The sequence below is a fragment of the Grampus griseus genome (assembly GCF_964374135.1).
Source record: "Grampus griseus genome assembly, chromosome: 8".
Lineage (NCBI taxonomy): Eukaryota > Metazoa > Chordata > Mammalia > Artiodactyla > Delphinidae > Grampus > Grampus griseus.
Genome location: NC_139002.1, coordinates 20,635,011 through 20,658,703, shown reverse-complemented (window position 1 = coordinate 20,658,703; position 23,693 = coordinate 20,635,011). Strand labels below are relative to the sequence as shown.

The window sequence follows — 23,693 nt, the reverse complement described above, 5'->3', positions numbered from 1 at the left end:
CTTTTTGCACATATGCTTGGAAGCTGATTTTCTATGTGATCTTTTCAGCATGACTCACATTTTTATGTTCCATTATGCTTTTTGGCTCACAAGCATTGTAGGGATGAGTAATGTATTTCTCAAACTTGAATTATTGGGAAGTACCATATTGTAAGTATAAGAAATTTAGAATGCTACAGCAAAGAGATATAGAGAAGGTATACTGTATATTACATAGGAAGGAATTTATTATTACCATGGGAGTAAAACACTACAAAGTAAGTTAAGGTTAAAGTTTGGTTGCATTCACAACCACTTATATCACATCTCTTTCCTGGTCATCCATATGCTGCCTATTATTCTGTTCCAGAAGGTTCTAATGGCTAATAACGATAACTAGCATTTATTGAGTGCCTAGTATGTGCTGGTGTTAACCGTATTTTCCATATATTTTCTCATTTAATCTTTATGAAAGTCTCTGAGAAAGGTACTATTATTTTTATCTTTTTAAAATTGAAGTATAGTTGATTTACAATGTTGTGTTAGTTTCTGGTATACAGCAAAGTGATTCAGTTACATATATATGTATATATATATTCTTTTCCATTATGGTTTATTACAAGATATCGAACATAGTTCCCTGTGTTATACAGTACAACCTTGTTGTTTATTTTACATATATTTTATATATAGTAGTTTGTATCTGCTAATCCCAAACTCCTAATTTATTCCCCACCCCTTTCCCCTTTGGCAACCATAAGTTTGTTCATTTGTTTTAGATTCCACATATAAATGATATTGTATATTTGTCTTTCTCTGTCTGTCTTACTTCACTTAGTATGATAATCTGTATGTCTATCCATGGCATTACGAAAGGCTGTTACTACCCCCATTTTATAGACAAGGGCAGTGAACCTTGAGAAGATTTAAGATGCTTGCTTAGGCAGGCTTCGGGTGTCTAGTCTGAGTAACACACAAAAACTTGCTACTGGTCACTCCATTAGATCATCTTAATTATTCATCACTGACTACAGAGGATTCTCTCAGGGCATGCACATTCATTATCCTGTACCCAAGTACACATCTCTCTCTGTTTGAAAAGGAATGTGTAAGTGTAAGCATTAGAAGTTTCTGACTATCTTAGCTGTCATTCTGTCATCTATAACCTACGAATCTTTTTTTTTTTTTTTTTTTTTTTTTTTTTTTTTTGCGGTACGCGGGCTTCTCACTGTTGTGGCCTCTCCCGTTGCGGAGCACAGGCTCGGGATGCACAGGCTCAGTGGCCATGGCTCACGGGCCCAGCTGCTCCGTGGCATGTGGGATCTTCCTGGACCGGGGCACGAACCCGTATCCCTTGCATCAGCAGGTGGACTCTCAACCACTGCGCCACTAGGGAAGCCCTACTACGAATCTTTTGTATGGGTTAACTTTTGAATAGGTTAATATATACCTTTGGTAAGTAATTGACTTTGTGGGTTGTTCATCTCTACCTCTCCATATTTACATGTATGAGTGTATATGAAAATGAATACTGCAGGTTTGCTTTTTACCAGCTCAAGAAGAGATAGGGTACCCTGGAAACTTCATCACTCAGCCCTCTCTCTTCTTTGTTACCTGATCTCGGGTTGGGATGTATTCTTCAAAGCTGTTATAGGAGACAGCAAACATCTTTTTAGGTAAAATCTTTCAGCAAATGGGTAAACTGACTCAGCAGTATTTTGTCCATGCATCTTTTTTGATCATAAAAAATTTATTTCTTAATAAATTAACTCTAATACCCAAGTAGATAACTTTGTAACTAGTTCATAATATGAGAAATACTGTTTAACCATTCTTAATTATTTTTCTAAAATAAATAGTCATTAGATCAGTGATTCTCAGCCTTTAGAGCACCTAAAAACCATCTGGAATGCTTCCTAGCATTGTAGATCACTGGGCTTCATCTTCAGAGATTCTGGTACACGAGACCTGAAAAGGGGTTAAGAATCTGCATTGTAACTACACTTTCACTCCTTATCTTGGTACATTTTAACAAGATCTCCAGGTGATTTTGGTGCAAGTGGCCCATGAATCTTTGAGAAACCTTGCCACCAATCATCAGAGGCTGTGCTTGTTATTTTGCCTCAATTTGATGTTTATACAAAGTCCTGAAGAATCTCCCAGAGTTAGGCTCACAGTATTGGGCAGGTCATTCCTCTAGGCATTCAGTTCTCTGCTGGGTGTTTCCTGGGTGACTGTCTGCTTTGCTCATGCCTTCAAGACTTGAAGTTAGGACAGTTCATTAACTAGCAGTGTTCAAATTTAGTGAATTGAGTAATTGTCACTTAATCCAATTGCTGAGACAGAAATTTTTTCTCTTGATCTTCTAATCTCAACTAAAACTGGATTTACTTCTTTCTTACTTGATTATTTGGTTCAGTGATGAATTTTTAAACTGGAACGCAAATGTACATGTAGCTGCAGGGAGCTGTACTAGATAGTATGCATTTGGGGGAAATTTAGTGATTTTCTTTGTAAATAAAGTGCTTGCTAATAATTTCTACCTTTCTAGGTATTTTAAAAAGACTTTTTAAAATTAAAAAAAAATCCTCTAAACATTAATCCAGCTAGTTTTAAGTACTAATTTAAAATACATAAACAGTTAGATAGTAGTATGGTACTCTTGGAACTCTAGAGTTTGTCTTTCATTTCTTTTATAACTCATCACTGTATAAAGCATGGTGTTTTATTTATAATTGGTTCTCAAAACATATAATGTCCTAACCTAGACCTCCCCATCAGTTAGTTGCTTACTCAGTGTTTTTACTAAGATGTCTGATAGATGTTACAAAATTAATTTTTTTAAAACCAAACTCTTGATCTTTCCCCCTAAACTTTCTCTGCTTAAAATGTTCCCTATGTCAGTTGATGGCAACTCTGTCCTTCCACTTGCTTAAGATGATAACTTTGGAATCATTTTTTATACCTCTCTCACATCCACATCTAATGGGTCAAAAAGTAATTTCAATAATGCCTTCAAAATATATCAAAAATCCGACTACCTCGTATCACCTCCATTGCCACCACTCTGGTTTAGGCCACCATTCTTTCTCATTTGAATTATTGTAGTAGCTTCTTAACTAGTCTCCTTACTTCTCCCCTTGCCCCACTTCAGTTTATTCTTAGCATATCAGCCAATTATCCTTTTAACCCACCCCACCTCATCTAGAATTTTCTCTTTGCTTACTATGGATAGGGCCACGCTGGCCTCATTGCTCTTATTTGAACACTCCAAACTTATTCTTGGCTGAGAATCTTTGCATCTGATCTTCTCTCCACCTGAAATGTGTTTCTCCCAGATATCCTCAAGGCTCTCTTCCTCACTTCTTTCAGGTCTTTACTCAAATGTCACCTTCTTAGTGAAACCTTCCCAGACCACCATAATTAAAATTGCAAACGGTAGCCCCCATCCTTATACACTCACTTCTAATCCCCATTCCCTGGTTTATTTCTCAATATAGTTCTTCTCATCATCTGATACATTATATTTTTACTTATTGTATGATTTTTTTTAGAATTTGAGCTTTATAAATGAAGAGCCTTTTGTCTATTTTGTACACTGGTGTATACAAGTGTTTAGGATATGGTACTTAGGACTCTTACAAGAATGCCTAGAACATAGTTGACACTCAGTAAGTAGTTGCTGATAATGAGTAGGGAACTGTATGGTTATCTTGTTCCAAAGGAAGCTTAGTGATTGCGAAGTTCTATAAGTTACCTAAGTTCTTCAGGACCTACATTGGCACTTCTAACACTAGGAAGATAATTCAATGTGACCTCAATATTTGTTCATTCATTGAGTGATTTAACAAACATATATTGTTAGTTAATCTGTCAGTAGTTATTTATAGTGTACCTACTAAATGCCAAGTCATTGTTTGGTACTGAAGATGCAAAGATGTATCAGACACAATTCCTGCTCCAGAAGAGCTCAGTCTACTAGGAAACAGATAAATAAGCAGAAAATTATAGTACAATGAGATAAGTACTATGATAGTATAGGATATAATTAAAGCATAAAGGAGGGACACCAAATGCCTTTGGGTGGGGAAGAGTCAGGAAAGGCTACTTGAGGAGTGGGTAACTTGAGGAAGTAGTAATAGTCAGATGAATGATTGCATGAATGAATGTTGATGAGACAGGATGACATGGGACCCAAAGTGACCCCAGGGATCTAGAACACTGAAAGGAAGGAGTTGGACATGGGTACAAATGGAGATTGTAGTTTATGGAGCTGGGGAGTGGGAAGAAGGACAAATAGAATTTGAGGATATTCCTGGCTGCTACCTTATCGTTTCCTATGAAGATGGGATTGAGTTCATCTTCCGAGAGCTAGAGGTGAACCATTTGTGGACATTAAAATACAATAGCTGGAGGCAAGAATATACAGTGGAGAAAAGACAGCCACTTTAGTAAGTGGTGCTGGGAAAACTGGACAGGTACATGTAAAAATATGAAATTAGAACACTCCCTAACACCATACACAAAAATAAACTCAAAATGGATTAAAGACCTAAATGTAAGGCCAGACACTATCAAACTCTTAGAGGAAAACATAGGCAGAACACTCTATGACATAAATCACAGCAAGATCCTTTTTGACCCACCTCCTAGAGAAATGGAAATAAAAACAAAAATAAACAAATGGGACCTAATGAAACTTCAAAGTTTTTGCACAGCAAAGGAAACCATAAACAAGACCAAAAGACAACCCTCAGAATGGGAGAAAATATTTGCAAATGAAGCAACCGACAAAGGATTAATCTTCAAAATTTACAAGCAGCTCATGCAGCTCAATAACAAAAAAACAAACAACCCAATCCAAACACTGGCAGAAGACCTAAACAGACATTTCTCCAAAGAAGATATACAGATTGACAACAAACACATGAAAGGATGCTCAACATCATTAATCATTAGAGAAATGCAAATCAAAACTACAGTGAGATATCATCTCACACCAGTCAGAATGTCCATCATCAAAAAATCTAGAAACAATAAATGCTGGAGAGGGTGTGGAGAAAAGGGAACACTCTTGCACTGTTGGTGGGAATGTAAACTGATACAGCCACTATGGAGAACAGTATGGAGGTTCCTTGAAAAACTACAAATAGAACTACCATATGACCCAGCAATCCCACTACTGGGCATATACCCTGAGAAAACCATAATTCAAAGAGTCATGTACCAAAATGTTCATCGCAGCTCTATTTACAATAGCCAGGACATGGAAGCAACCTAAGTGTCCATCAACAGATGAATGGATAAAGAAGCTGTGGCCCATATATACAATGGAATATTACTCAGCCATAAAAGGAAACGAAATTGAGTTATTTGTAGTGAGGTGGATAGACCTAGAGTCTGTCATACAGAGTGAAGTAAGTCAGAAAGAGAAAGACAAATACCGTATGCTAACATATATATGTGGAATCTAAGAAAAAAAAAAAAGGTCATGAAGAACCTAGGGGTAAGATGGGAATAAAGATGCAGACCTACTAGAGAATGGACTTGAGGATATGGGGAGGGGGAAGGGTAAGCTGTGACAAAGTGAGAGAGTGGTATGGACATATACACTACCAAACGTAAAATAGATAGCTAGTGGGAAGCAGGCGCATAGCACAGGGAGATCAGTTCGGTGCTTTGTGACCACCTAGAGGGGTGGGATAGGGAGGGTGGGAGGGAGGGAGATGCAAGAGGGAAGAGATATGGGAACATATGTATATGTATAACTGATTCACTTTGTTATAAAGCAGAAACTAACACACCATTGTAAAGCAATTATACTCCAATAAAGATGTTTTAAAAAAAAGAAATATGGGTGTCACGCATATTGTATAAATCTCTTAACTGCTTTTGCCTAATTCACAAGTGCAAGGCTTATCTTTTTTCTTAAAATGAATGTAAAACGGTTAAGACAGGACTTTCCATTTTCCAGGTTCTTGCTATAATGTTATTCGGGTTCCTCCGGAGAAAGTAGACCCTGGGGAGACAATCCATGGAGCCCAGGTGATATGTTCCATTGCTTCTGCAGAGAGGATGAAACCTTCTTACTACCACAGCTTTGGTGAGCCCAAAGATAAGGCAAATTTTAATAGGGGCTGCCTTAAAGTTACTGTTGCAGAGGGATTAATTTTGGCAAGTACTGTGTTAATACAGTTTATCAGAGTATGGTGATAAGAGACGAAGGTTGCATTTTAATGCCAATTAAGTTTATTCTGTTTAGTCACGTACTTCTTACCCTAGCCAACTGACTGATTGAAAAGATATTTTAATACAAGCAATTACTAAAAACTTAATTGGAAACACCAATTAATTTTAAAGTTTTTAATTAATTGACTGCTCTAGGAAATAGTTGTCAGTTTAAGAAATCATTGGTCCCTTCCCAGCACATTGAGTCAGGCTGAGATTTAATCACCCAGCACTAACTCCACTTCAGTTCTCTATGGAGAACAGCCTCTCCCTTCAGCCCCCTGCTCCAGGATGACACAATGAGTAACCCCTAGTCATAGAAATCAGTCTCTTTGGTTGGTTTTTTATTATGTTGTATGTCATTGAATATCTAAATACAAAGGAAAAAAACACATTTATGTATGTTTCCACAACAGAGACTATGGACTTTGGGTGATTGTGATGTGTCAATGTAGGTTCATCAGTTGTAACAAATGGACCACTCTGGTGGAGGAAATTGATAATGTGGAGGCTGTGCGTGTTTGGGGACAGGTGGTATATGGGGAACCTCTGTACCTTCCCCTCGATTTTGTTGTGAGCCTAAAACTGCTCCAAAATATAAAGTCTTAATTAAAAAAATAATTTGACCATAAAAAATTGACAGAATTCAATATTTTAGGTAACTTTAAGGACCACAAATAATAAACATACAGGAAAGACCTTGATTATATTTTGCGGGAGGCAATTCATATTCCATGTAGATTGCTTCAGCTTTTTCTCAGAATATTTATCTTCTGCATCCTAAACCTTTATAGCCAATCTGCTGCTGGATCGTTACCTCCAGTATAAATAGCAAAAGGATTAAGGAATACAGGTCCAGATCATAAATGACACTTTAATATAATGCTTCTTTGTTCCTAAACCAAAACAATCTGAAAAGAAAGAAAGAAAAAAAAAGACAAAAAGCAAGTTGAGGGCATTCAACCCAAGCTATTCTAAGCAGTTCCTGTTTTTATGTAGGAACAGAAAATATATATAGCAAAGCTGGGAAATGATGAAGAATTATTTCTGACTGGCATTTGTTTAGGTCAGCAGTAATGTGTCCAAGCCTTCAGACAAGTTCCCAAACTGTCACATTTCAGACAACTCTAGTTTGCCAAATAACACTTTATTGTTTGCTTGAACCTTTTAGGAATGACAAGGAACTACATTGTCTTCATTGAACAGCCTCTAAAGATGAATCTGTGGAAAATCATCACTTCTAAAATTCGGGGAAAGGCCTTTTCAGATGGAATAAGCTGGGAACCCCAGTATAATACATGGTTTCATGTGGTGGATAAGCACACTGGTCAGGTGGAGAATTTTGAGTGTATTTATTTTGAAAATGATTGGACATGAAGGCAAATTTCCATGTGATTGACTTTTGCCTTCACTGGGCATTACTTGCATAAGACAGTCTTAATCAAGGATATTACCTTCTTCCATAAGTAGGGCTAGTTATTTATTAATTAGTACAGTGGATTTTGCATTTTAGAAAATTGTAGGAAATGGTTTTATCCTTTAAATTATCTGATTCAATTAAAATGACATCTAGGAAATCCTTTTAGCATTTTAGCATGGATTTTTCCATATAATATTTGCTAAAGAGGATATTGTTCATGCAGAGGTCTTCTGTAACTTTTGCAGCGATATTTTTATTAGCTGCTTCTATGATTTCTTGATATGTAAATATGATAATCCTACCAAAGTCTAAAGCATATTAGTTAAATATCTTTCTATATACTCCTGATTAATAGCACTATTGTATTTGTCTACTTTTTAACCTCTCTAAAGAAATAGTATCCTAAATTTACTGTACCCTAATTTCATTACCAAAAAAATCCCATTTTAGTAATGAGTGCATTTTTCAAAGGATTAGTCACTTAATTTTTCATAAATTCTTAATAGAAGTATTTTCTGTTTAACCATGTAGTTAAGAGTCTAGGATTTATTTATCCTTCAAAATATTGGGCCGTATTTCATGAGAACTTTAAAGTTAGTTGAAACAGTTGATTGGTCTATATAAAATAGCCCCAGTTCATTGATTAATATGAGATGAGATGATTTTAAATCAAAGCATATTTGCTTCTACATTCCAAATTCTGGTTTTTATACCTACCAAGCCTGTCACTTAAAGAGGGGGAAATCTTCTTAATTTGAGCTTTGTGGATCTGTACCCTAAAGGAAATAAAATAAAATATTTACTTTTGGACTTCCCTGGTGGCGCAGTTGTTGACAGTCCGCCTGCTGATGCAGGGGACATGGGTTCGTGCCCCGGTCTGGGAAGGTCCCACATGCCGTGGAGCAGCTGGGCCCGTGAGCCATGGCCGCTGAGCCTGCGCGTCCCGAGCCTGTGCTCCGCAAAGGGAGAGGCCACAACAGTGAGAAGCCCGCGTACCGCAAAAAAAAAAAAAAAAAAAAATCTATTTTTCACTGTTTGTGTTTTCCCCTGCAGCTTCTTCCAGGGATGTACTACAGTAAACCTTTTGTTACTTTTCACCAAATCAATGCCTTTGAGGACCAGGGCTGTGTCGTAATTGATTTGTGCTGTCAGGATGATGGAAGAAGCCTAGAAGTTTACCAACTACAGAATCTTAGGAAAACTGGGAAAGAGCTTGATCAGGTAAAATTCTCTGATTTGTCATGAGTTGTCAAAATATTTTTGATCTAGCCAAGTTCTGGCTTTGGGTTTGGAATTAGCTGTTTCTCTTGCCTCTTTTTTTTTTTTTTCCTCTTGCCTCTTTTATAAATAAGGAGGGAGAATGGTTTTAAAGCGTTGAAGATACAGCTTTGTAATTTATTTAATATTTCAAAATAATTTGAAGTATGTATTTACATAATACCTAATAAATAGAAAGTATGTTAAAGAAAGCCAAGAAATATGTTTTGAAGCACTTGTGATTAGTTCCTTATTACACTTGGGCACTAAACATACTTACATTTACTGGACGGAATAGTAAAATGGACTATAATATCAATTCTTCGATAAAAAAAAGTGTATCAGTTCATCTAGCTTGAAGGGATTTACTTTTTCCTGATAATCAGTTAAAGGCAGAATTTTTCCTTGGATTATGTAATGTAAATTGTTTTCTGCTATAGTTTTATTTTAATTAATTAATTAATTAATTTTTGGCTGTGTTGGGTCTTTGTTGCTGCGTGCAGGCTTTCTCTAGTTGCGGCGAGCAGGGGCTACTCTTCGTTATGGTGTGCGGGCTTCTCATTGCAGTGGCTTCTCTTGTTGCGGAGCACGGGCTCTAGGCGCGCGGACTTCAATAGTTGTGGCTCGCGGGTTTAGTTGCTCCATGGCATATGGGCTTTTCCCAGACCAGGGATCGAACCCATGTCCCCTGCTTTGGCAGGCAGCTTCTTAACCACTGCGCCACCAGAGAAGTCCAGAGTTGCAGTTTTCTGATTCTGTTTATGACCTTACTCAAAGTTTTGTGTTCTTCCGCCTTTTTGTTTCAGGTAGAAGAGCTCCTTTCAACCTTTCTTGAAAGGCAGGTTTAGTGGTGCTGAACTCTCTTAGCTTTTGTTTGTCTGGGAATGCCTTTGTTTCTCCTTCATATCTGAAGGATAACTTTGCTGGATAGAATATTCTTGGGTGACAGTTTTTATCTTTCAATATCTTGAGTAAGTCATTCTATTCTCTTTTGACCTGTAGAGTTTCTGCTGAGAAATCTGCCAGTAACCTAATGAGGGTTCCTTTGTAGGTTACTATCTTTTTTTCCCTTGGCTGTCTTTAAAATTTTTTCTTTGTCATTGACTTTTGACAGTTTTAACATAATGTATCTTGGAGAAGGTCTTTTTGCATTCAGATAATTAGGTGTTATCTTTGCTTCAGAGACTTGGATATCCAGTTGTCCAGGTTTGGGAAGTTCTCAGCTATTATTTCTTTAAATAAACTCTCTGCTCCTTTCTTCCACTCTTCTCCTTCTGGGATACCCATTATCCTTATGTTACCCTTCCTAATGGAGTTGGATAATTCTTGTAGAAATCTTTCATTTGTTTAGATCTTAGTTCCCTCTCCTCTTCTGTCTAATTTCTAGCTTTCTATCTTCAAGCTTGTTAGTTCTCTCTTCCATATGGTTTGCTCTATTTCCAGTGCTTTCTAACATGTTCTTCATCTCATTTACTGAATTCTTCAGCTCCAGAATTTCTGGTTGGTTATTTTTCCTAGTTTCAATCTCTTTGGTAAGGTATTTCTTCTGTTCATTTGTTTTATTTCTGAGCTCATTGAACTGCCTTTCTGAGTTTTCTTGTAGCGCCTCAAGTTTCTTCAGGACAGCTATTTTGAATCCTCTGTCGGTTAGATTGCAATATTCCATGACTTTAGGTTTGATTTCTGGAGATTTGTCTTTTTCTTTTTGTGATACTGTGTTACCATGTTTTTTTTATGGTGCTTAATGAGTTGATGTAGCCAGCACGTTTGAAGTAGCAAACACCTTTCTTCTTTAGGTAAAGCTTTTTTTTTTTTTTTTTTTTTACTAGATGCTAGCATTTCAACAGGTTAGTTATTAGAGGCCTTTCTTTTGTTCATAAGTAGGTGGCACAAGTTTTTGGTTTCTCTTACTTGAGCTGCCTGTGGCTATATTTGAAAATCAGCACTTTCCACCCTCTACCACCTCTGTGAGAATTGTTGCCTGGTGCCCTCCCTCTCATAGCTTATGCCTCCAGGGTCACTGGTGCTTTGCTGCTGCCAGTGTCACTGCTGCTGCTGGTGTTGCTGCCTCAGGCATCGGGGTGATGGGTACGTCTGTCATGTTGGGGTTGCCTGTGTTGCAGGCACTGCTGCTGTTGGGGGAGGGTGGTAGTGGGGGTAGCCAGGGTGGCTGGGGCCTCTGCTGTGTCTGGAGTTGTTGGGTTCCCAGGCACCACAGCTGTGGATAGGGGCCTGGGTCATGGCCACCTCCATGACTGGAGGGGTCACAGGCCCCGCTGCCACTGTTGCTTGATTCCCTGCGGCTGTGGGTGCTCCTGCAGCCAGGAGGTCGGAGTCATGTGTGCTGCCTCCCCTGCTCTTACTGGGTTCTCTGGGGCTGCAGGCCCAGCTACTGTAGCTGGGAGTCGGGATTATAAGCACCACCTCTGCTTTCCTCTCAGTTCTGCCTCTTCAGTGTGCTCCAGTCCACCCACCTTTAGATGTACAAATGTGTGGAACTCTCTAGCCTTCCAGTGTGTTGAGCAGATGAACCTTTCTTGAGTTAACATTATGTTATTGGTTGTAGACTGAAGGGGAGAGACAAAGGGAGCATATCATGCATTATGACGATGATGTGTACAGCATGACGCTGATGTGCTTATTTACTAATAATTTTTCTCATGAATGGATGTTGGATTTTATCAAATTTTTTTTTGCACTGTTGAGATAATGACATGACTTATCCTTTCTTCTACAAATGTGGTGAGATACACTGATTGATTTTAAAACGTTTATAATAGCCATGGATTGATTTTTGAATGTTAAACTAACCTTCTATTCCTGAAGTAAATCCCAGCTGGTTGCACTGTATTTTTAATATATTTCTGGATTTGCTTTGCTAATATCTTATTTAGCATTTTTTGGCATCAATTTCATGATTAAGATTGGCCTGTAATTTTTCTTTCTTATAATGTCCTTGTTAGTTTTTTAAAATAGATTTAATTAATTAATTAATTAATTTTAATTTTTGGCTGTGTTGGGTCTTCGTTGCTGCGCATGGGCTTTCTCCAGTTGCAGCTAGCGGGGACTACTCTTCGTTGCAGTGCGCGGGCTTCTCATTGCAGGGGCTTCTCTTGTTGTGGAGCACAGGCTCCAGGAGCGCGGGCTTCAGTAGTTGTGGCGCGTGGGCTTCATTAGTTGTGGTTCGCAGGCTCTAGAGCGCAGGCTCAGTAATTGTGGTGCACAGGCTTAGTTGCTCTGCGGCATGTGGGATCCTCTTGGACCAGGGCTCAAACCCATGTCCCCTGCATTGGCAGGCGGATTCTTAACCACTGCGCCTCAGGGAAGCCCCCTTGTTAGGTTTTGTTATTAAGGTTTCGCTGATCTCATACAGTGAGTAGGAAATTGTTCTCTTTTCTACTCTCTGCATGAAAAGTATAAGATTGGCATTATTTCTTAAATGTTTGGAATAATTCAACAGTAAGGTCATCTGGGCCTGTAAGTTTCTTTATAGGTAGATCTTAAATTATAAATTACATTTCTTTAATAGTATAGGGTTATTCTGATTCTCTATTTCTTATTGTGTCAGATTTGGTAAATAGTCTTTTTCTAACAAATTTATTAATGCCATCTAAAATTTCAAATTTGTTGACCAAATGTTATTCATGATATTCTATGTTTTAAAAAAATGTATGTAGGGTTAATTGATAGCCCCTGTTTTTATCCCTTATATGGTTATTTGTGCTGTCTTTTTTGTTCCTTTAGGCTTGCTAGGTTCTCATCAATTTAATGAGGCTTTTCAAAAGACCAACTTTTTGGCTTAGTTGATCTTCTTTAATGTGTGTTTATTTTCAGTTTCATCAATTTTTGCTATTATTTTCATTTCCTTTTCTACTTTCTTTGTACTTAATGTGTTCCTTTTCTAACTAAGGATATAAAACCTTAGTTTGTTCTTTTTCTACCTTTCCCTCCTCAACATATATACCTTTGGGATGATAAATTTCTGTCTAGCAGAGCATCCCACAAGTTTTGATATGTTTTATTACTTTTCAGTTAAAGTATTTTCTAACTTTCACTGAGATTTCTTCTTTGAAAATTATTTTTAAACTTTCAGACAAATGGAAATCTTTCTAGTTATTTTGCCCATTGATTTCTAGCTTAATTTTACTGTATGATTTGAAGTTTATAAAATTTATTGAGATTTGCTTTATGGCCCAGAAAAGATTATTTTAAAAAAATTTAAAAATCGTTTTATGTGCATTTAAAATAATAAATTTTGGATGTAGTGTTTTATATATGTTGATTAGGTCATATTTTAAAATAATATTATTCAAATCTTCTTTATTCTTATTGATCTCTATCAGTTATCATATAACATGAAATGTATATTAAAATCTTTTGCTTGGAGTATAGATTTTTCTGTTTCTCCTCATAGTTATGCTAATTTTAAATTTACATATGTTGGTGCTCTGTGTGCATACAAATTTAGAATTGTTTTACCTTCCCGGTTTATTGAATATTTATCTCTAAGTAATGCTTTTTGCCATGATGTTTGCATGCTATAACTTTCCCATCCTTTTACTTTTAACCTTTCTTAATATGTACCATGTAAGCAATATACATTTACAAAATCCACTGTGCTAATTCTTTTTTTTTTTGCGGTACACGGGCCTCTCACTGTTGTGGCCTCTCCCGTTGCGGAGCACAGGCTCCGGACGCACAGGCTCAGCGGCCATGGCTCACGAGCCCAGCTGCTCCGCGGCATGTGGGATCCTCCCAGACCAGGGCATGAACTCATGTCCCCTGCATCGGCAGGCGGACTCTCAACCACTGCGCCACCAGGGAAGCCCCATTGTGCTAATTCTTGACTTTTGATTGGCACATTTAGTTAAACCAGTCATTAATATTTTGAGGTTTAAATATGCCATCTGACTATTTGCTTCCTATTTGTCTCACTAGTTCTTGTTTTCTCTCCTTTCTTGCCTTCTCTACATTAGTTGAGCATATTTTATTATTTCATTTCCACCTCCCCTCCCCCAAACATCACTCCACCCTCTGACCATTAGCTTGGTAGTTATACATTCTTTAAGTAGTTATTTGAGAAATCACAATATGCATCCTTGATTTAACACAGTATATTATAAATCAGTTCTTTTAATTCTTTCCAGACAATGCAAGGACTCTGGAACACTTTAACTTCATTTACTCTACTCCTGATTTATATGCTACTGTTTTTATATATTTTAATTCTCTCTCTATATTAACCCTTATAAGGCATTATTATTAATGTTGTTTTATGTAGTCATAATTACCCATATTACCCATTTACCCACATCTGTACCTTCTCTTGCTCTTAATTCCTTCTAGCCTCTCTGAGCATTCATGTGGAATCATTTTCTTTCTGACTGAAGAACACCTTTTAGTATTTTCTTTAGTTCAGATATGCTGGTGATGAAATCTCTGTTTTTGCTTGTCAGAAAAATGTCTTTATTTTACCTTCTTTCTTGAAGGATGTTTCCACTGGATAAAGAATCTAGGTTGTTATTTTCTTTTGAAACTTTAAAGATATCATTTCATTGTCTTCTGATTTCTGTTAAGAAATCAGCTGTCAGTCTAAAGCTTTGCTCCTTTGAAGTTGAACTACCACCCCCCCGCAAAGATTTTCTCTTTGGTTTTCTGTAGTTAGTACTATGATATTTTTTAGTATGAGTTTCTTTTGATTTATTTTTACTATTTTTTTCCTTAAGGATTCTTTTTTTTTTTTTTTTTTGCGGTATGCGGGCGTCTCACTGTTGTGGTCTCTCCCGTTGCGGAGCACAGGCTCCGGATGCGCAGGCTCAGCGGCCATGGTTCACGGGCCCAGCCGCTCCGCGGCATGTGGGATCCTCCCGGACCGGGGCACGAACCCGTGTCCCCCGCATTGGCAGGCGGACTCTCAACCACTGCGCCACCAGGGAAGCCCCAAACATTCTTCTTCAGCTGTGTATATTTTGCTTTTAAACCTAGGCACTATGTTCCTAAACTCATTGCATTTTTCAGTTCTAGAATTTTGATTCCCTTCTCTTTTTTAATTTTAGTTCTCTGCTACAATCCCAATTTAAAATAATTTCCTCCAACGTATTCGGAATAGTTAAAGTCTGATAACTCTATTATCTGGATCACTTGTGGTTCTGTTTCTATCATTTGTTGTTTATCTTCTTGTTGTTTTTAAAATCATGCTCTCTTGTCATCTCATGTGCTAATTTTTATTCTATACAGAATACTGTGTTTGAAAAATTGTAGGAGGGATATTTTGAGACTCTGTTATCTTCCTCTGGGGAAGATTTTCATTTGCTTCTGGCAGATGGCTAGGGTACATTATCAATTGAAGATATTCTTAATCTAGTTATAGGGATTGAGAAAATTTGAAACATGATACAGTTGCTTCAAGAGCTGGACTATTTTTGTTTATTTTTACTTCTAGGGTACAGCCAAAGAGCTAGAGGTTTATCAAGGCTTCCCCTTCTTGGAGACTTTGAACTACAACTTTTATTTTTCTGGCTCCTCAAAACTATCAAAATCTCTTCTCAGTAGGGCCAAGTGATGGGGGAGTTGGTGTGGCAATATCCTTATAAAAGGGTAACATGAAGGAGCCTTGTGGTGATGGAACTGTTCTGTACCTTGAGTATGGTGGTGATCATACGAATTTACATGTGATAAAATTGCATAAAACTAAACACACATACAAACACAAATGAATGTGTGTAAAATTGGTGAAATCTGAGTAATGTTGGTGGATTATATCCATGTAAGTTTCCCTGTTGTAGTGTTGTTATGTAAGAGGTCATCATTGGTGAGACTGGATGAAGGATACATGGGATCTCTCTGCATTGTTTGTTTTTTTTAATGTGATAAAATATACATAACACAAAAGTTACTATTTTAACTATTTTTAGGTGTATAATTCAGTGACATTAAATACATTAATGATGTTGTGCAACCAACATCACTATTCATTTACAGAACTTTTTCATCATCCCAGACAGAAACGCTGTACCCATCAAATAACAGCTCCCTATCTCCTCCCTCTTCCCAGCTCTTGGTCGCCCTTATTCTACTTTCTGTTTCTATGAATTTGCCTATTCTAGGTACCTCATATAAATGGAATCATACAAGATTTTTTCTTTTGTGTCTGGCTTATTTCATTTAGCATAATCTTTTCATGGGTTATCCATGTTGTAACATGTATCAGAATCTCATTCCTTTTAAAGGTTTAATAATATTCCTTGTATGTATATACTACCTTTTGTTTATTCATCTGTTGGGGGACATTTGGGTTGTTTTCAGCCTTTGGCTATTATGAATAATGCTGTTATGAACACTGGTGTACAAGTATCTGTTTGAGTCCTTGTTTTCAGTTCTTTCTTGGCATATACCTAGAAGTGGAACTGCTGGATCATATGATAATTCTATTATATCTAACTGTTTGAGGAACTGCCAGATTGTTTTTAACAGCAGATGCACGATTTTACATTCCCACCAGCAATGCACTAGGGTTCCACTTTCTTCACATTCTCACAAACACTTGTTTTCTGGATTTTTTTGTTTGTTTTGTTGTTTTGTTTTGTTTTTTGGTTTATAATAGCCATCCTAATGAGTGTGAAGTATTATCTTATTGTCATTTTGATTTTCATTTCTCTAATGACTAATAATGTTGAGCATCTTTTCATGTACTTATTGGCTATTTGTATATCTTGGTGAAATGTCTAGTCTAGTCCTTTGCCCATTTTAAGATCAGTTGTTTGCTTTTCTGTATTATTTCTTACAGCTGCTTGTGGGTCTGCAGTATATATCTCACAATTAAAAAGTTTAATAAAAAATTCTTTTATATTTTCTCAGCCTTTCAGCTGCCTGTTCTTAAAAGCAGCTGATGTCCTTAGTGGAAAATTTGCCCCCAATATGTAGTTTCTGTGGGTTTCCTTCTTCCAAATCTATGCCCCGTTGTTCTTCATTACCTTTTTTAAGCTCACCAGCACCTTCAAATAGCTGTTTTAAACATTTTTGTCCAGTTTTTCTATCTGTTCTCAGGGAAACAGTTGATCCATATTGCCTAACTCACCATTATTGGCACTCTCTTTTTGTTCACCTATGGTTTTGCAAAAGACAAAAATGTTTACATAAATTTAAAAGTAAATTTTTAAAAGCTAATTGTTTATGAAGCTTAAAAATTGCACTAAGTCTTTACTTAGTAAAAACATTTCTGCATGTTATGGAGATGATATGGGCTAGGTATATGGGGGAAAATGGCATAGTTTGTTCCCCATCTTACAATATTTCAAGAGAGGAAGATGTGCTTAAGCCATTCTTACTGTCATAAAAAATACACTTATTTTATTAGGGTCTCCTGCTTAAGCATCATCTCTGCAGAGATGCTGTGTTGGGGGTCCCCAAAACCACTCTTTGTTTTGATGATTCACTAGGAGGGCTCATGGGTCCCAGAATAATCAGAAAAAAAGAAAGGTACATGGGATGAAGTCTGGAGGAAACCAGGTGCGTGCTTTCAAGAGCCCTCTCCCAGGATATGCTTGATTCCTCCAGCAACTCGTTGTGACAACACGTGTGAAATGTTGCCTGCCAGGGGAGCCCACCCAAGCTGGTGGTCCAGGGTGTTTGTTGGGGATCAACACATAACATATATGGCCCCTACATGAGTAATCTCAATTACTGAAGTTCTAGAGCCCCATAGAGAAGGCAGGTGTTCATTATAAATCACGTTGTTAGCATAAACTATAAGAACAAATTAGTACCGCACGCCTCAAGGCCTCAGGCATGCGAACATACTGTTATCAGACTGAACATTCAAAGAGCTCCGTTCCCAGGTGCTGGCCAAGGACCAGTCATGAAAACAGGGCTTTCCCTGAGAATGTGCAGGGTTTGAGCAACCCAGGCCTGCTAAGTTAGCCCATTTCCACACAGAGTTCTTCCTGGACCAAACCTGAGGAAGGAAGCACCCATTTTACTCTCTAGTCCCTCACCCTTCAGTGTGTTTCTTATTGGCACTTATCACTATCTGACTTTGAGCTATATAATCATTTATTTATTTGACACTACTTAAGTAACATATATTTCTTATCTATTATCATTCTTTCTCCACTAGAATATAAGGCCAGACACTGTTTTGTTCACTGTTGTGTTCTCAGTGTCTGAAACAGAGCTTGGCCTATTGTAGGTACTCAACTGATATTTGCTGAGTAAATGAATGAATGAAAATGATCATTTATGCAATTACTTAGAAATGCCAATAATACTGGCTGGATCTCAGTTATTGGGACATGCTGTTATTCTATGAATGACAATTTTCTCAACAGTTTATTTCTCTTTCCTGAACAGGTCTATAATTCAGTAGCCAGATCTTTCCCTCGAAGGTTTGTTTTGCCCTTACATGTCGGTTTGAATGCCCCTGAGGGAAAGAACCTCAGCCCCTTGACCTATTCTTCAGCCAGTGCTGTGAAACAGGCTGATGGAAAGGTATGCTATGAATGGACATTAGACTAAGACTTTGATCCTCAGTAGTGTTTCTTCATTCACTAGTAAAGTAGTGTGGCTATGTAGTGTGGCTGTTCTCCACAATGTTTGGTGCCCAGTAAGTTTTATAACATTCAGCTGAGCAGGGTAAGGTCATGGAGCATGGCTTGCAAAAGAGCCACAGAATTCTGGGTGGGAGTGAGCAGTGTAGTTACCTATCCCTTTTGTGTTTTGAAACAAATATATGAAACTTTCTAATGGTTGTGGAATGTCTAAGTATTTGAGATAGGAATTGACCATCCCCACCTTTTAGATAATTTGCACTTACATATCATTGTGTAGCTAACAATGTCTCAGCTTTAGTAGAATAAAAGCCCACTTCTACCTCCTATGCCATTTGATAACTTAGTCACAAAACCAGATAATCTTTTATATGTTCATACACATGATGAAAAGAGGAACAATATTAAAAAATGACATAGAACCTCAGTTTTCAAGCCCTGTCACAAACTCTTATAGGGTGTTAGCCCCACGCTGACCTACACTGAAAAAAGTAAGAATTAAGCAATCACTACAAATCCTTTTATGCCCTCATTTAGATTTTGTGCTCTTATGAAAATCTATATCCTGAGGACCTAGAAGAGGAAGGAGGTGTTGAATTTCCCCAGATCAACTATGGCCAGTTCAGTGGCAAAAAGTATCAGTTCTTCTATGGCTGTGGCTTTCGGCATTTGGTGGGCGATTCTCTGATCAAGGTTGACGTGGTGAACAAGACACTGACGGTAATGAAATTCTCTTTCCTTTTCTGAACTCTTAAAAAACCTATTCTGCCCTTTGAATTAATTTCTGTTGTTTTTTAAGGTAGGTCTTGAGATTTTTTACTATTTAAGCAGCTCAGCCACTTACTTTTATTAAATCTGAGAACCATGTAATCACATAGATTAGGGGTATGTTCCCTCTAGGGAATCTAAATGAACCACAAGCCCAGAGAAACAATTCTATGCTTGATAGTATTTTGAGAGAAATCATGGGACACCTCTATTTCAAGTTGATGGGAAACTATAATTACACCAGTTGTGTTTGATGATAATGGAATCTGCAGCTGCAAAAGCTCCCTCTCCTATATTTAACTCAGTAAGCCCGATTCTTCTAATGTTGGACCATTGCACTGACAGTCAAATTCATGCTGGGACTGACAATAACTATAGAAAGCTTCCAGTTCGTAACCAGTCTTTTATCAAATACTTTTTTGGGGACTTACAGGTTTGGAGAGAAGATGGCTTTTATCCCTCAGAACCTGTTTTTGTTCCAGTACCAGGAGCCAATGAAGAAGATGGTGGGGTTATTCTTTCTGTGGTGATCACTCCCAACCAGGTAAATGTATTTCCGTCATCATCAGAAAGAGAAATAGCACTGGGCCTTCTGAGGGTTATATTTAGTGATGCTGTTGATGGTTTATTTTGATTCCAATTTGGCACCTTCTCGCTTTTCTTCCTCTCCTTATTATTTGGGTACCCTTTTATCATAATCAGTACTTTATTACTGTTTTAAAGTTCTATTTTAGAACCATAATAATAATTAACATTTGCATAGGAATTTATTTACAAACCTCTTTCATACATATTATCTTATTTAGTCATCAAAACAACTTTGTGGGGTACCATTTTACACGTAGAATTTGTAACTTAAGGAAGTTGAAAGAGACTTGCATCAGATCTCATAGTGGTAAAGCCAGTATTTAAATCCCAAACTTCTGAATTCTAGTCTAATATTTCATACCACCATCTGTGCTGCCAATTTAAATTGAGTGACCCAAGGGACTTCCCTCATGGTCCAGTGGGTAAGACTCTGTGCTCCCAATGCAGGGGACCCGGGTTCCATCCCTGGTCGGGGAACTAGATCCCGCATGCATGCCGCAACTAAAGAGTCTGCATGCCTCAGTGAAGACCCAGTGCAGGCAAAATAAATAAATATTAAAAAAAAAAAACCTAAAAAAAAATAAAATAAATAGAGTGACCCAAAAATCTAATGTGATAGGCCCTGACCTAGTGTCTCAAAAATGTTGATATCTTTTTTTTTTTAATATTTATTTATTTATTTGGCTGCACTGGGTCTTAGTTGCAGCACATGGGATCTTTAGTTGTGGCATGCGGGCTCCTAGTTCCCTGACCAGGGATCGAACCTGGGCCCCCTGCACTGGGAGCATGGAGTCTTAAGCACTGGACCACCAGGGAAGTCCCAATAATGTTGATATATAACTTCTTGTCTAGGGCAGTCTTGTGGCAGTAGGTTCACTTTGAGTACCAGCTTTGATCAATTATTACTGGCTACCTGGGGTGTTGGATTCTGAGGCTTTTTAAGGTTTAGATGTGGAAAGTGCTGTGATCAATTAATAATGCCTGCCATGGGCTTAGGAGGACTTTGTCCTCATGCCAGGTACTTGCCACTCCTGTAATTAGACCAGGGCAAATCTCAGTCTGCCTTGCAATGCTACCTTTTGAACAGCTCCAAAGTAACACAAAATGGAGACATTTCATTTTAGAAGAATTTTTATGTCTCTTAGGAGATTGAAAGGGGCAGGTAAAAAGATCCTTAAACCCAAAGAGATCCTATGAAGGTGATTGATACAGAGAACTTATTCTTTGCTCTACATATGTACTTCTTCAGGTGTAATTTCCTTTTCTGTTCAGTTCAGCATTCTGCAAACATTTAGTGAATGAATAGGCAAGGCACTGTGCCAGATGCTGGGGGTGGACATGAAGATGAGTAATATGTAGTCTCTTAGGAATTTTACAGCCCACTGGAGGAAACAGACAGATTTTTTTGTAGGAAAAAAATAAGAGAGAATATTCAGTATTGGCTTTCCTTTTCTAGAATGAAAGAAATTTTCTCCTAGTCTTGGATGCCAAGAACTTTGAAGAACTGGGCCGAGCAGAGGTGCCTGTGCAAATGCCTTACGGGTTCCATGGCACCTTCGTGACCATCTGATGGAACATCCACAAGGTCTGGGAACTAGGTTTTAAATGAATGTGCTCTGTACAAAAGAGAGAGCAAAGGTGCACCTTACCTTCCAAACCATAGACACCTGGTTTTAAAATTTCTATTAAAAATGGAATTCATGAGATAATTATGGTTTTATATTTTCTTAGGGATCTTCCTTGAAAACATTAAGCAAGTGTTGATACAACCTTTTGAAGAGAGTTTTAAATTTATATTTACTGGATATATCTTACAGGTAATAAGAATACATGAAAGAAAAACTAGACCTGATTATCACCACCAGATAAGTGGGTGACAGAGGTTCCCACACTTGGGAGAAGAAATACAGATAACCATAGCTAGTAGAATACGAATATAGGTCTGAAAAGCCCCTTGTTTTTTCCATTACAGCCTGCCTGTTGCTACTGGTCCTAAGGTACTCACAGAGGCTGTCATGCTTGGAGGCTCCTTCTAAACTGGCTATTTCTCTGCTGTCCAGAGCAGACACCACTGCAGTTGAACCACCAAGTACCACCTCCTACCCTGCCCCCAGCTCAGCCTTGGGAGGCTGTTGTTTTGAGGAATGTTGTTAAAATCAGGCATTTTTTCCTAATCTCCAGGTGTCTAGTTCTTCAGAGAACGATGAAAAGTTGGTAGTTCTTACCATTCAACCCAGCAATTCCACTACTGGGCATATACCCTGAGAAAACCATAATTCAAAAAGAGTTGTGGGGCTTCCCTGGTGGCGCAGTGGTTGAGAGTCCGCCTGCCGATGCCGGGGACACAGGTTTGTGCCCCGGTCTGGGAAGATCCCACATGCCGCGGAGTGGCTGGGCCCGTGAGCCATGGCCGCTGAGCCTGCGCATCCGGAGCCTGTGCTCCACAACGGGAGAGGGCACAGCAGTGAGAGGCCCGCGAACCACACACACACACACACAAAAGAGTTGTGTACCAAAATGTTCATTGCAGCTCTATTTACAATAGCCAGGACATGGAAGCAACCTAAGTGTCCATCGACAGATGAATGGATAAAGAAGATGTGGCACACATATACAATGGAATGTTACTCAGCCATAAAAAGAAACGAAATTGAGTTATTTGTAGTGAGGTGGATGGACCTAGAGTCTGTCATACAGAGTGAAGTAAGTCAGAAAGAGAAAAACAAATACTGTATGCTAATATATATATATATATATATATATATATATATATATATATATATATGGAATCTAAGAAAAAAAAAAGGTTATGAAGAACCTAGGGGTAAGACAGGAATAAAGACACAGACCTACTAGAGAATGGACTTGAGGATATGGGGAGGCGGAAGGGTAAGCTGTGACAAAGTGAGAGTGGCATGGACATACACACACTACCAAACGTAAAATAGATAGCTAGTGGGAAGCAGCCGCATAGCACAGGCAGATCGGCTTAGTGCTTTGTGACCACCTAGAGGGGTGGGATAGGGAGGGTGGGAGGGAGGGAGATATGGGAACTTATGTATATGTATAACTGATTCACTTTGTTATAAAGCAGAAACTAACACACCATTGTAAAGCAATTATACTCCAATAAAGATGTTAAAAAAAAAGTTGGTAGTTCTTCATTTAATTGGGCAACAGGTGGCACTAGAGACCATATAATCTTTGCATGTCTAAACCCCTTTAGTTTTATTTTTATTTTTTTTGCTGTACGCGGGCCTCTCACTGTTGTGGCCTCTCCCGCTGCGGAGCACAGTCTCCGGACACGCAGGCCCAGAGGCCATGGCTCACAGGCCCAGCCGCTCCGCGGCATGTGGGATCCTCCCGGACCGGGGCACGAAGCCGCGCCCCCTGCATGAGCAGGCGGACTCTCAACCACCGCGCCACCAGGGAAGCCCAACCCCGTTAGTTTTTACCAACAGCCCAAATCAGCCTAGATCTGTCATTTAAACCTCACGTCAAAATACCGTGTTCCCTTTTCCTTCAGTTATACTCCAAGCCCAGGCCAGTTAAACTGTGCATGTTCCATGTGCATGTTGAATGGTGCTGGAGAAGCCCCCCCAAACATGTAGTTTGGGGCAGTGTGAACTCATTAGGCTCACGGCACAGTCCTGGACCAACATAGTCAGTTTCTCTTCAGTTTTCCTTGAGAGTTATTATAAACATCACAAACCCTATTCACCTTAGCAAAGGGTTCCATACATACAAATGCCACATGTCAGGGTTTGCATTGTGGCAATAAAATAAAGGTTCTAAGTTTTGTGTCTGTGTTGGTGAGATACAGAGCAATAGCAATAGGTACGGAATAGAAGATGCCTAAACAGAACTAATATAGCAGATGTGGGAGCGTAGAGGCTGAGATAACCATA

General features: G+C 38.4%; 1 protein-coding gene across 1 annotated transcript in view; it reads left to right on the top strand.

Annotated features, from left to right (window-relative positions):
- BCO2 (beta-carotene oxygenase 2) overlaps positions 1-21,676 on the top strand; it is a 43,133-nt gene extending 21,457 nt beyond the window's left edge. Inside the window, exons 6-12 of the mRNA XM_082660204.1 lie at positions 5,954-6,082; positions 7,379-7,539; positions 8,681-8,848; positions 18,233-18,370; positions 18,967-19,149; positions 19,631-19,741; positions 21,242-21,676. Of these exons, the coding sequence (XP_082516330.1) occupies positions 5,954-6,082; positions 7,379-7,539; positions 8,681-8,848; positions 18,233-18,370; positions 18,967-19,149; positions 19,631-19,741; positions 21,242-21,355 (1,004 nt within the window). The 3' untranslated portion in view covers positions 21,356-21,676. The remainder of the gene's footprint in view (positions 1-5,953; positions 6,083-7,378; positions 7,540-8,680; positions 8,849-18,232; positions 18,371-18,966; positions 19,150-19,630; positions 19,742-21,241) is intronic.
- The last annotated feature ends 2,017 nt before the right edge of the window (positions 21,677-23,693 follow it).